Source organism: Marmota marmota, unplaced genomic scaffold, assembly GCF_001458135.2.
Source record: "Marmota marmota marmota unplaced genomic scaffold, marMar, whole genome shotgun sequence".
Classification (NCBI taxonomy): Eukaryota; Metazoa; Chordata; class Mammalia; order Rodentia; family Sciuridae; genus Marmota; species Marmota marmota.
The window spans coordinates 57,744,925-57,759,894 of NW_026000174.1; the positions used below are offsets into that span (position 1 = coordinate 57,744,925).

General features: G+C 34.7%; 2 protein-coding genes across 4 annotated transcripts; both read right to left on the bottom strand.

Moving 5' to 3' along the window:
- Window positions 1-1,554: 1,554 nt before the first annotated feature.
- On the bottom strand, window positions 1,555-2,517 carry LOC107134985 (olfactory receptor 4C15-like). The gene has a single exon (XM_015476963.2). It carries the CDS (start codon window positions 2,488-2,490, stop codon window positions 1,555-1,557), a length of 936 nt encoding a protein of 311 aa, XP_015332449.1. The 5' UTR covers window positions 2,491-2,517.
- Window positions 2,518-10,615: 8,098 nt separating this feature from the next.
- LOC107134996 (olfactory receptor 4C15-like) lies at window positions 10,616-13,713 on the bottom strand. 3 transcript variants are annotated; one of them, XM_015476976.1, is made up of 2 exons: window positions 13,703-13,713; window positions 10,616-11,537 (listed from the first exon to the last, which is right to left on the bottom strand). In XM_015476976.1, exons 1-2 carry the CDS (start codon window positions 13,711-13,713, stop codon window positions 10,616-10,618), a joined length of 933 nt encoding a protein of 310 aa, XP_015332462.1. The 3 variants fall into 3 exon arrangements, with proteins under 3 accessions (XP_015332462.1, XP_015332458.1, XP_015332467.1); XM_015476972.1 differs by lacking the exon at window positions 13,703-13,713 and adding an exon at window positions 11,914-11,927; XM_015476981.1 differs by lacking the exon at window positions 13,703-13,713 and having other exon boundaries at window positions 10,616-11,554.
- Window positions 13,714-14,970: the final 1,257 nt, after the last annotated feature.

The window sequence follows — 14,970 nt, forward strand, 5'->3', positions numbered from 1 at the left end:
TACATGATGGACCAGATATAAATCTATAGTGGTCACCATAATCTGTCCTAAGTAAATGTTTTATTTTATGGTATTTCAAATATTGGCTTCACAGATTCATAAATGTTGACCTAGTTGACGTAGTTGACCTAGTGATACCAGTTCCTCATTTCTCATGGTGGATCTTGAGAAAAACATGAACTATTTAATGAAGAGAACTGTGTCCCTACTATGAGAACAGACTGGTGGAGAAGAAAGGGAACAGTAAAGGACAGGTTCACTGGCATGCCTAAGCCTTTGTGACATACCTGGTCTGCTGCAGACCCTATGCTTTGTCCAGTTGGTGTTTTAGACCACATCTAAATGCTAAGATGGCTTACCCCAAAGATCAATGGAATCCTTTATATATTCTTTCATATCTGTTTTGAGGAAGAAACTAATATATGCATTCTTTTACTTTGAGCCTGGCATGAATGATTAAGAAAATAACAGAAAAAAAATCAATGTTTTTGTAGAGAATACTCAGTAGACATTTCATTAATAATGTTGATGGGCTTAGGAGAAAATTGAAATGCTTTTTTCTGTAAATATATTTATTCCAGAAGCCACATGGCAACATAGTATTAAAAAAATCTTAATTATGGGAATGACAAATAAGATGTGTTTAAATTTGAATGACCTCTTTATTGATAATTGTTTAAATAGAATTATTTTCAACTGGGTAGCACGAAATCACAAAAATTTAAATCACCAAGTAAATTAAGATATATTCTTTTGAAACTTTTTTTTCTAGATTTATTCATTCTTGATGCTGGGAGGAGTCAGTTCTTCACATCTGCAGCTGGTCCTGGTTTTGTTGGTAATGAGGCATCTCAAGAATTCCCTTTGATTTTGCTCTATTAGGAGATACTCTTGGCTGACTCCCCCCTGGAATCTGCCTCCTCTTCTCCTCATGAGCCTGATCCTTACCCAGGAGGAACTCACAGTAGGCAGCACTGAGCCACACTCAGGGTTTATCTCTCAAGAAATTCCTGAGGCTACACCAATTCTACAGAAATCATAATGGACTCACCTTTACCAATGGAGTCCTGTGATACAGAACTCCTAGCAGAGGTTCTGTTATTGCTCTTCTCTACGCTCTTCCTGAGTTCAGGTTGTTTTTGATTCCAAATCACTGAGCTCACCATCCTCAATAAATCTTTTTTGCACTTGAAATAGTTTGAGTAAATTTCTGATTCTCATGTCAAAAATGTGCTTGTCTTTTCTCCCCAAGATTTTGGAAAGCATGAAGTTAATGTTCAGCATTCTGACAAGTAATTTTTCTTTTCATTCTTTATCTTGATTAGATTTCCACTAATCATAAAAATCAACTCCCTTTAATTTACGTATCTGGATACTGACTGGCCAACTCAGAGTATACTTGCTATAAATATTAAAACATCATCTTCAATGGTTCAAATGCATTTTTTCTATAGAAATGTATTACCTCTTAGTAGGTACTGAGAATCCTATAAAGTTTTGTCTACCATAATTTTTATTTCTTTGCTCTTTATACTATTTTGGGGGTCTAATATCTTATTTTTCATCAGAAACTACCAACAATCTCTTCCACATTTTCCTTATAGCATTTTTTACTTCCCTATTTCTAAAAGTATAAATCAAAGGATTGAGCAAGGGAGTCAGGATGGTATAAAATATTTCCACCACTTTGTCAAAGGAGAAAGCAGAAGGAGGCCTTGCATATATAAATATGCATGGGACAAAGAACAAAACCATAACAGCAATGTGAGATCCACAGGTGGACAGAGCTTTCCTCCGCCCCTCAGCACTGTGAGTTCTCAGGGAGAACAAGATGATGCCATAGGAGACCAGCAACAAGCAGAAAATTATCATGCACATAAATCCACTAGTGGCAACCACCAAAAGGCCTAGGATGTGAGTGTCAGTGCAGGCCAGCTTCAGTAATGGGTACAAGTCACATATGAAATGATCAATGATATTGGGGCCACAAAAGGGCAACTGGAACATAAAGATAATCTGTATGATAGAATGCAAGAAGCCCCCTGTCCAGGCCACCCCCATCAGAATGCCACAGAGCCTCCAGTTCATAATGGAAGAGTAGTGCAAGGGCTTGCAAATAGCCACATAGCGGTCATAGGCCATGGTTGTAAGGATGATCATCTCTGCCCCACCAAAGAAGTGCTCAGCAGAAAGTTGAATCATGCATCCTTTATAAGAGATGGTTTTTCTCTCATATAGGGAGTCCACAATCATTTTTGGTGTGATAGCAGAGGAGAAGCAGGCATCCAAGAAGGACAGGAATGCTAAGAAGAAGTACATGGGGGAGCCCAGCAGTGCAGGGCTACAGAGGATGGTCACTACAATCAGCATGTTGCCTCCAATAGTTGCAATGTAGACCAACAAAAACACAACAAATACTGTTTTCTGAACAGTAGGATTCTGTGAAAGTCCCAGGAGGACAAATTCAGTTATGAAGCTTTGGTTTTGCATGATTTCCAAGGAAAGGGTAAACACAAATCTATTATCATTGAAGTTTGCAATTATGATAAAGATTTGATTCAGTCCAGTTTATAGTTTTTGGATCATCAAGTATTTCAGTGCACCGAAATGTACCATTGTCTTTAGTACTTTTATTTGTAATTGAGAACACAAATTTAAATATTTATTGAAGATAGGAGATTTAGATCAGGCAGAATTGAGGCGTCAATATAATATTCATTACCTTGTTAGAGCTTCTATAAAGATGAATGGAATCATCCATATATGGTAGAGAAGAAGAAGAATAGCTTTTAATCTCAAAAAAATTATTGATGATTTACTAGTGACTTTCTTAAGTAGATCATTGGGAAGCATTCTTCACCTCACCTCCATAAGGAGGAGATGAGGACTGTCACCGTATTATTAATTTCAGCCATTTTTATGGGAGTAGGCATTGGTGACTAGCTAGCCATCTCTGATCTGGAGACCCTCATGCCTACAAGATAAAATGACATTCAATTGAAGCTGTAGTTGTAAAGCATGGCTATCCCTCAAAACTTTCTTTATGATCTAAACTGAATTTGGTCTTTTCAGGATTCAATTTCTTCTTTATCAATGTAAAAGATCTATGAAAACAAACCAAGTGACAGACAGCAAATCACATGATGACACTAAATGCTTAGGTTTTTCTATTTTAAACACCTCATTTAGAAATTAGAAGAAAAGTTTATAAAACAATATTTTTTATTGTTTTTCAAATTTTCAAATGTTGTAATAGTGCATAAGTGAAATAAGGAAAAGAAAGCAATTATGCAAGATTCACTGCACAGGGAACATGCTAGAATTTATATCCTTATTTATTTGACAGGAAACTCATGCTTCCAGAGGTTATGTTCAAGCAAGCACCAGGTGCTTGTTCTGAAATATTACACAGAACATCTGTCTCCACAACAAGTCCTTTGCACTGAATGACTCTGGAAAGGAGTAGAGATTTCTCTTTTCCATGGAGGACTTCAGTGCTGGGATGACTTTTCTAGAGTTTCTCTCCACCTGAGTGATCACACCCTCTGATTCATCAATGAATAGGAATCTTAGGGAAGAAATGGAGGAAATGATGAGGAATCAGAAGGTGATGGTCAATCAGTTACATATGCAAACTGGTTACCAGCATCTTTCTATGTCTTAAGACTTGATTAATCATTTTCCAATAATTTTTACAATGTGGGTGTAACCAAGTGAAATTCCCCAGTATGCTCATTTATTGCTTACCCATTCATCTCCCAAGTTCATGTTAAGGGTCATATTTGGAAACTTGAAACTTGGAAATATTGCTTATGATAATATGTTTTTACTAATTATAGTTATTATGAAAAGCCAGTTGCCTTTTACACTGAAAGCATTTCCATGAGCCATCCAATTACTCCAAAAGGATACTTAAAATTCTATAAGTCTCAGGTAATACTGTCATGGGAGTTTAGTAAGAATGACCATCAATAGGACTCCTGTGAGGATCAGATTAGACCCTATGGGTAGAAACACTCACTGTTCAAAAAGAAAATAAGTGGAGCGGAGGTTAAAGGAAGACAGGCCCTATGTTAATTTAATAATTAAATAAATCTTGCCCTTTCACATCCTTTTCTAAGGATGTTTTTAAAATAATGCAATTTAAACTTTTAAATATTCATTGAATATAAAACACCCAACTCCTTATTTTATCAAATAAAGGAATTTCCTAAATTTGTGTCAGAATATCAATAGTGGAGAATATAGTGTGTTAATGGTTTTTATTACAAGGTTTATCATCTTAATTTTTTGAAAGACAATTGTCTTAAAGGCAATGGGTTATTTTAGATTTAATTCAAGAATAGAAAAAAAAACAGTAGTAGAAAAATTTGTTAACTGTAAATATAATATATTGTTTAGTTAAGGGTAAGTTACTAGTCATTATTATTTCTAGGCTAATTTAATATGAAAATATTAGGGGCAAGTGAATACTAGTCAACAACAGAAAGATGTTTATGCAAATCAGATGTTTACAAATTGATACCATATGATGGTAGCAAAACTGTTTAAACATAGGTGAAGCACTTTTACAGTAAGCTAAATGAGAAAAACAAGAAAATTTCCAATAGCTTAGCTTATTTGGAGTGATATATTTAAGATAATGTTATAATGTTATATCTGGAAGAAAATATATGAATGATAGAAACTTTCAAATTGCAACATATATCTGGTTATGGTTTTAATAATACTTAAAATTGATCATAAGTTTAAACATACAATACTAGATTTCCCATCATTTAGAGTTCAGCAAAAGAAGGTGAAGTTAAGGGAGATTGATTTGTGTAGGAGAAAATAACTAGTTAATATAGAATAACATAGAATTTATACCAAAAAATTTTAACTATTTTTAACTTTTCATAAAATGCTGCCCCATGGACAGAACCCTTCCTGTCCTGTATGCACTATTTTTTTAGATCAGTTTTAAACAGGTTCTCCTATAGCAGCAGCTTATTCTGTCCATATTTCTCCTAGAACATTCTGTGGTCTTTCTTTTGTGGTTGCCATACCGTTGAGTATGCTGGAGTTGTACCTGAAATTTCTCAGGGCCCCTTGGCAGCATGAACTCTGTGAACAACTGGGCCATCTCCTGAGCAGTAACGTTGGGAAGTTTGCCTCTCTATGTCCCACTACTCACATTGCCCACTGTTTCCTTTTCAGCAACAAAAGTAACTCTATCACCAATTGTACTGAAAATAATAGAATTTCTGTTTCAACCTAAAAGTACATATAACATTGAATACTAAAAAAGGAATTACTAGTGAAGTAGTCATTGTAAATAGTGTTATGCAACTATATTCAAGTAGTAAATTTCAAATGCAGTTATTATAAACATATGTGCATATCAATCACATTTGCATCCATATTACTATTTCAAGTAAATACTGCTATTACAAATTAAGAGAAAGATTCAGAATCCTATTAATAATTACCCTTTTTGATAAGTTATTTAGCCTCCATATTTTTGATCCAGAATTATCATTCATCTATAAAATATTTACTCCTTGTCCATCTAGCTAAGCAATTTTTTTGTGACAAGCTAAAAAATATGTTATTTTCAGACTTTAGCGTATTTTCTATATCATCATTATGACCCTAAATATTACATTATTTATACACTGAATATTTCTGAAATTAAAAAAAAAAAAACACATTTATTTGTTTCCAACTTGGACCTTTCTTATGGGTGCATGAACTTTCTTATCTCAGTAATTTAGCTCATTTTAAAGAAGTGACTAAGTCATGTCAAGAAGCATTAAAGAAGTTCAGAAATTCAGGCACTTAGATTCTCCTGAATAATTCTGAGGAAGGAAACTAAAGCAGTTTTTCTTTTTTAGGTTTATCAAAAAAGAAAAAAGAAAAAAGAAAAAAAAAGCTTACTGCCTTAGTATTCATTCAATTTACAAAAAAACAAACAAACAAACAAACAAAAAAAAAAACCCAAAGAATAAGCTCTTTGCTTTATTACAAACATATCAGGATTCTGAGAATATGTAGAAGTCAAAATTTTGCATATGCTTGAACAGTTTGGTATTAATTGCTGCATGTGAATCAGAACTAACATAATATGGATTTGACTTGGCGCATATGTTGAGTTTAATGCATTAATGCATATCTGTCTTTGTTTGTTCAAAACTTTCTATGGCTGAGCAGTAAGCACAATATAGTTTGTGCTGACAAAAAATACATTCCATTTTCCACATATATGCAAACAAATATGAAAAAAAAAATTGTCCTGTTTTTTCAAAGGTAAAAACTCTATCTTAAAGCACATCTCTTTAAGCTCAGTTCTTAGGCATTCTTCTCATGGTTTAAGCCAATTATTCTTTTTTAGAGTTAGGGATTTATCACATCTAATGCACTATTAGAAGACTGTACTTGGTGACTTGAGTTCTTTCTTATTTTTAATGTCCTTCTATGTGCCTCTTGTAAGTTCGTAGTTATGGAAATAGTAAAACCTACATTCTACATCAACAATTGTGGATAATACAGCAGTACTTACCATGCTTCAACCTTAGTACATTTTATAAAAACTCAGAAAATTCTACTTTTGGATCTTAAACCTCCAAATGGGGAATACATTAGAGGATAAGTGATAAATTAAAATTTATTAACAACAAAGAAAATGCTGTAGGACAACTAGGACAAAAATATGAAGTTGTTGCCTTCTTAAATTATTTGGCTTTAACTTGTTGATGAAAATCTAAACATACGTCTAATTTGGAATCATGTAAAAGATGTTTTATTATCAAGTGCTGTCTTACAGGATCCACATGTATTATTTATTCCCCCTTCACTGTCAGATTCTCATCTTTAATGAACTTGGTAATATAACGTCCATTAAAGATGAGAATCTGACAGCCACAATGGCTGAGTAATAAGTTCAAATATGCACAGTATTAATATGGCCAGGCATTGTATTAAACTTGGTACTCTGACCAAAAAACACACACTTTAAAACACTGCTTCACAATTTGAAAGCTCTCTGAAAAACATGAATTATAAATCTCACCACATATCAATTTTCTGATGATTCTAATGATGAACACCCACTATTCTCTTAGGAGAAAATTCCATTCAGTGGTGAACAAAATGTGAAAGTTGTTTCCAGTTCTTCCTTGTATATGTATGATGTGACTGAAGAGCCTCTCTGGCAGTCAAGGTGGAGATTGTTCTCAGTGGTCCACAATTGTGATCTTGAACATGGTCTCAGGAAAAATAAAAATGGAGAAGCAGGTTTCCTCCTTGATTTACAACTGGAATTTAAAGAGGTTTCCCTGAGAGCTCACGAACCTGTTGAATTGATTCTCAGTTCTCCCTGGGGTTTGGAAATTTTCCATTAGCATTATTTTCATGACAGATTCTGCATGTTTTTTCATTTGCTCCGTTATTTATAAAACTTTATGTCAACTACCAATTAAAAGATTTTCCTGCCTGTTTTTAACTTCTCTTGGGTTTCTATGTGAAGATACATTCGCTCACCTTGATACTCAGGAATGGAACACTGTGCATGTGGGGATGTAATATAGGGTCTCACTATAGAAGTAGGGTGAGATGCCAGTGTACTTATTAAATGCAAGACCTGAGCTCTGGGATAAGGCACCATCAATCCACAAGGACAATGTGTGCTGTACTTGGACTGGGGCAGCAATATGTGCTTGTTAAAGAGACACATTTCTGTAAACATATGGAAACTTTTACATTAATCTAATTTTTTACATCAAAAATTGATTTTGAGATTCTATGACTTTCAAACTCCAAAGCACAACTTCTTGAGATTAAAATAATTTTTCATTCATTTTTAGTTGAAAAGAAGGTACAATAGTTCTGTTAGATGAAAAGGAACAGGTCTTGAAACTGAAGTTTGAGGGGAAAATGGTACTTAGCTCCTCAGGTCCCTTTGGGTGGGACCACACTAAGACATTGGCTTCTTTGTATTATTTATGTGAATATCCTTCCTTTTAGAATATCTTTCTTTCATTTTTGCTTCAACATCTTTAATTTATTCTATTTTACTATATTTTGTGACACAAGATGGTATCATTTCTATTTGTGTGCTTCAGCCTAAACTAGGAGATAGAGTTTAGCAGAGAGAAAAATTTCAGAACCAGAATCCAAGCTTTTATACAACAAGGAAATCTCTAACACTCTGCCCCACACTGGCATGCAAAGTGTCACACTGCCACCTTCCAGGTGGAGCCAACCTAAACCCAAGAACCCACAGACAGACAATGAAGGAAACCACTGACTTGTTCAGAATACCTACTGTATACCATGGGTGCAAACTTCAGGATGAGTCAGCCTGATCAGCACGGATATGTATATTTGAAAATGATAGCAGGGAAGACATAGGAATATTAAATAACAGTGGGAGAATTCAGAGCCAAAAGGAAAAAAATATATATATTATTTTCAGTGAAAGAAAGTTAAGGAAGAATAATCAGAAAACCCCATAGTGCAAGGATGTTCAAAGATCCCTGGTAGGAATAAACAGTAGTTTGGGATTGAAGAACACTATGAGATTATGAGCAAAATTATGATTTTTTATCTGAGTTGTGATGCAACATACTATACTTCCTAAATAATTTCATTATTTAAACTTGAAATCAGCTATCATCTTGCTTCTGATATGTAGTTTCTTAAATTTTTACTTTTTATATTGGCATTATGTTTCTGAATATTAATTTGATAACTACAGTAAGTACAATAACTTGAATTGTAGTAAACAACAGTTACATTGCTAAAGAGGTAAAAACATTAGAATGAATTTCACCACACCTAGGTAAAATCAGCATAGAATAGAAAACAAAGCTAAAGCAATGACTGTTTTAAAGAGGCTTCTGAAAATTCTGTTAAGAAAATTAGAAAGAAAAAAAAAACCCTTTGACGTCTTTTATTATTTCTTTATGCTTTTGCTGAAAGTTTTGTTTTCTTTAATCATGTACCAATACCAGAGTATACAATGAGGGGTTAAGTCTTAATATTAAAAAAAAAATGGTCTATTTCAAGTTTATGATGGATCAGATACAATCTATGGTGGTCACTGCAGTAAGTTCAGAATAACATTTTATAGTATTTGAAATTTTGGATTTACAGATTCTTAAAGTCATTGAGCCAGTCATAGCAGGTCTGCATTACTTGAGCTAGCTCTTAGAGATGAATAAACTGATTTGAGTTTGTAGAGAGCAATGTACTTCTGTGGGCATGGAAGAGACATGATACACCTACTGTAAAGACAGAAAGATGATGGAGAAAAAAGGGAATGGTGAAGGTCAGTCTAAACATGTGTCACACACCTGGTCTGCTGCAGGACACTCACATTGTCCAGATGAAGTTTCAGACCCTAAATCTTAATCTCTCTGTGGATTTACAACAACAGTGAAATGTTACCTGACCCCTACCATGTTTATTCTGGGGAAGCAAACGATTCTCACACACTCTTTTACTTTTGGCCTGGCAAGGGAAAGACCAGAAAGATTTAGTGTTTTTTGTTTTTTTTTAACCCCACAATATTCAGTAGGAGTTTTATTGGTATTGATGGGCTAGGGAAAACTGAACAATTTTACTGTAAATACATTTCTTCTGGAAGCCACATTGCAACCTGAGATCAACCAACCTTAACTATGAGAATGACATATATGATGTATAAATTTGAATGATGTCTGTATTGATATTTGTTGAAATAGAATTATTGTCACTTGGGTACAGAAAGCCATAAAAATGAAAATATCAAATAAATTGAAATATTATCTTGTTTTAAAGTTCCCTTTCCTCTCTGGTGCCTCTGGATTTCCTCTTTAAGGCTGGAGAACATAACTCTCTGCTTCCACAGTTGGCCCTGGTTTTATTTATGTCGTATTTCAATTCCCTTTGATTGTACTTGAATAAGAAATACTCATTGTTAAGACCTCCATGAAAGTTGCCTCCTCTTGTTCTCCAAACATGATTGACATGAATTATGCTGACCAGAGAGGAGCTCATCGTCCATATGCAGGTCTGGGCCATCAGGGTCTACCTGTCATGAAATTCAAGAATGACTAAACCTGTACAGATGCTAAGGGACCCATCTTAAAGAACAGGGTCACATAACAGAAGAAACTTAAAGAAGTTTCCACTAATGTTCTTCTGAATGCCCCTCCTGAGTTCCAGTTGTTTTTTCTCCAACATCACTGATATCAATATCCTAAATCAAAATTTCTTTTCTCTTGAAATACTTGAAGTATCTGTCTCTAATTTCTAAGATACTTTTGTGATCCCTCCACAAGTTTTAACAAAGCATGGAGTAAGTGGTCTGCAATCTGCCAAGTATTTTTTATTTCCTTTTAAAATATAATAGATTCTAAGTAAGCATAAAATTCAATTAACTTCAACCTAACATAATAGGATGTTGACTTGCAAACTTGAGTAGATGCCTAAAAAGATAATGGAAAACATCATCTCTGACCCCACAGTGCTGGCATTTCTATAGAATTGTGTTGCCACTTTAGAGACAATGAGGGTCTCATCAAGTTTTTCTTGTTTAAGACCATTTTGAATTTGTTACTTATTATATTATTTTTTATGAAGTTTAATAGTTTTATTTTTCATCAGAAACCACCACCAATCTCTTCCATACTTTCCTCATGGCATTTTTCATTTCCATATTTCTAAAAGTATAAATCAAAGGATTGAGTAAGGGGCTTAGCATGGTGTAAAATATGGCCACCATTTTGTCAAAGGAGAAGGCAGAAGGAGGTCTTGCATATGTAAATATGCATGGGACAAAGAACAAAACCACAACAGCAATGTGAGATCCACAGGTGGACAGAGCTTTCCTCCTCCCTTCAGCACTGTGTGTTCTCAGAGAGAACAAGATAACACCATAGGAGACAAGCAACATGGTGAATATTATAATACAGATAAACCCACTGTTAGCAACCACAAAAAGTCCAAAGATGTGAGTATCAGTGCAGGCCAGCTCCAGTAATGGGTACAAGTCACATAAGAAATGATCAATGACATTGGGCCCACAAAAGGGCAGTTGGAAAGTAAAGAGAATCTGAATGATGGAATGCAAGAAGCCCCCTGTCCAGGCCACCCCCACCAAAATGCCACAGAGCCTCCAGTTCATGATGGAAGAGTAATGCAAGGGCTTGCAAATGGCCACATAGCGGTCATAGGCCATGGACGTGAGGACAATCACCTCTGCACCACCAAAGAAGTGTTCAGCAAAAAGTTGAATCATGCATCCTTTATAAGAGATGGTTTTCCTCTCATAGAGCAAATCCACAATCATCTTTGGGGCAAAGGCAGAGGAGAAGCAGGCATCCAAGAAGGACAGGAATGCTAAGAAGAAGTACATGGGGGAGCCCAGCAGTGCAGGGCTACAGAGGATGGTCACTACAATCACCATGTTGCCTCCAATAGTTGCAATGTAGACCAACAAAAACACAACGAATACTATTTTCTGGACAGTAGGATTCTGTGAAAGCCCCAGAAAGACAAACTCAGTTATGAAACTTTGATTCTGCATGCTTTCTGAGAAATAAGTTTTCTAATAAAAGGTATGTCTACTTTAAGATAAGCTATTCTGCTAATCTACAATTATGATAAAGAAATATTTTCTTCATACCAGTTTATGATTTTATAGTTCTCAATAGTTAGATGCACCCTGATGCAAAATTGTCTTTAGTGTTTCTTTTGTCACCGAGAGCATAAGTTAAGTCATTTACTGAGGCAGGAGTTGGAGATCGAACCGACTTAAGGGAGAGATGAATCTTTACTTATTAGAATGTCTAAAATGGGGAATGGAAGCATCCACATGTGATTGAGAAGATTCGTAGTTTCATCTTGAGTGTCAGCTTTGGTCATTTACTTGTGACTTCCTGAAATGACTTGTTCAGAAGCATTCTGAAGCTCATCTATGTAATGAGGAAATATGGACTCTAATTGTAGTAGTCAGTCGGCCATTGTCATGGAAGTGGGCTGAGGTGAATAGTCTCTGGCCTGGAGACTTTTGCATCTATAAGTAGAAGAAGTAATATGGATTTTCATGGATACTCCTCAAAAGTTTCTTTAAATTGTATTCTGAATGAGCTTTTTAATGATTTCTTTCTTATCTTTTTTTTTTCATAAAAAACAAGGATCTACGGAAAAGTGCCTGGCTACAGATGTAAGTATGCATAAAAGTTTTATGTTTTTAAATTCATCATTTAAAAATTAGAGCAGAATTTCACAGAGACAATAATGCCTACTTCTGATTGTTGACATAAGACCAATTGAAATAAGGCAAGAAATCATTTACCATATCATTTCCCATATTGTTTACAATAATGATACACCATAGGGGAAAGAATTTCCATCGGGAATCTGCCTTTGGTCAGCTCACCCCAGGGCAAAGCAGGAAGAGAATGAAGTGAAAGCAGCGAGAACCATGGTTCCAGGCTCTTCCACTGTATGCACCAGGTTACTTAAAAGTCCATGAGCTGAAAACTCTTTGGCCTATGATTAATAAGCACATCTGTCAACTGACTTCTTGTGAGAATCAGATAAAGACTTGGATGTAAAAACATCGATAGTCAGTAGCACTGCGGAAGATGAGGTGTGGGGAGAGTGACCTGCCCCAACCCCTCACCCAGAGCACAGATAGCATCAGTTTACTCCAAGTTCCTGCCTCATCATATCTTAGGCTTCTCTTTTACTCTTCTTCTAATGGTTATTAAACACAGAATATTTCCTTTGGGTAGTCATAGTGAAAAACTTGTTTTTAAGTGTGTGACACTTTTAAAGGTCCTTGGTAGACCCTGAATATTTGAAAATTTGATAGACCTTCAATTACTGTAATGGCAGACCCACATGTATCTACTCCTGTTTCATGTGGCCTCATTGAACAACAACAACAACAAAGCCAAGAAGGCTGGTGGTAGGAAGGAAGACAAGGTGCTATATGAATCTAATAACACTTCTTATGTCTCCACTTTCTTTACGTGAGGTGCTCTAAAAGTAACACTATTTTAGAATTGAAATAATTAACATACGCATACAATCTAAACAAACCAACTCATTCATTAGTTAAATAAAAAACCTAAAGTTGGAAAATAATGTGCTCATGGCTCATGATTTCAAGTAATTGTCTTAAATTCAATGAGTTATCCTGAATAGATTAGAGCAGAACAATCAGGGCAGTAGAAAAATCACTAATAGAAATGAGTGAAGGATCTTTGTTTCAAAAGGGGTTTATTTATAAAGCGTCTGGAGTTAAAGCAGAGGCTTAGCTGTAGGAATGAAGAGATTAACTGAAACTGAAAAGATGATGNATATATATATATATATATATATAATGGTATTTAGTTAAGAGTAATGTATCCATGTTTATTTCATCATCTTGACAGATGTAACTATGAGAATATTAAGAGATACTGCATGAGAAATATGCAGGAAATTTCTGTACTCTCTGAGTAAGTTTTCTCTTGATCTGAATTTATTCCAAATAAAAAATAAATTAAAAACCATTCATTTTCTGCCACCAAAATGCCATCAATTTTAGTTTCATCATCTAGTCGTCAAGTGTCTTTGAAAAAACCACCTTGTTCTTCTCTCCCCTACTATACAATAGCTATAGTACCAATTGTCCAGCTTCTTGATCTCCAAGAATCAAGTTCATGGTCATTATGAACAGTTTTACTAAGAATGCATCAAAAGGAAGATGAGAAATATCAATGTTGGCATTATTTTTAAGCAGTATTAACAAATGCAAATAAACTAGAAACTGAATTAGCATAAGAATAAAATATGTATCTTAAAAATCATGCTGTTATTAGTTACACCTAATAAAATTGCAATGAAACTGGTTTGTTCATGTAACTTTTTACAAGACATGTTGGTAAATACTTCTGGAATCATAATCTTATATGAGTAATACAATCCTAAAAATAAATAAAATTGAAATGACATGGAGAAGCTTTATTATAGAAAATAATGTATTAATATGAAACAGTGAAGTATCTAAAATATCCAATGAAACTAAGCTGTTTTTTCAAATTATACTATTACACATTAATTTCATATGATGCTATGAATAAAGCAAAAATTAATAATGTGAAGATTGAGAAGGTGAAGCATTTTGCAGTATGTTGTTTGTGTGCGTGTGTATGTGTGTGTGTGTAGGGGGGGTATTGGGGAATGTACCAAGGGGCATTTCACCACTGAGCCAGATCCCCTGTCTTGTTTTTGTTTGTTTGTTTGTTTGATTGTTTTGAGACAGGGTCTTGCTAAGTTGCTCAGGCTGGTCTTAAACTTGCAATCTTTCTGCCTCAGTCTCCTGAGTTTCTAGGATTCCAAGTGTGTGTACCTTTGCACCTATCAAAGAAGAAAATTTCTAATGACTTTTCCTATTTGCACAGATATTTTAAATATAATTTTACAATCTGTAAGGGAAAAATATAAAAATGATAGAGTTTAAATTCACAATACAAATTGGTTACTATTAGAACATTTAAAATTGGACATAAATTTAAAACCACAGCACCACATTCTTCATCTAAATAGTTCAGAAAGAGGATAAGAGGTTGGAAAAAACAATTTGTTTGTAAAGGTGAAATTAACATGCTAATATTTAAAAGCATCTTATATTAAAAGAAGAGTAAACTATTGTAAACTTTCTATTAACTGTTATACAATGGATTTAGCCCTCCCTATCCTTTATGCATTTATTTTGTTATAAATTTTAAATTCACATTCTATTACATTCTGTCCTTTTTTCTCCTTGAATATTTCATGGCTTTTTTTTTCCCTGAAAACCCATGCCCTTGGATATCTTGGAGCTTCCTGAGATTGCTCAGGGCCCCCTGGCAGCTGAACTGTGGGCTCTGAGCCATCTCCTGGGGAGGTGACCTGGGGAAGTTTGCCTGCCAACTTGTTCACTGCCCACATTGCTCACTGTTTCCTTCTCAT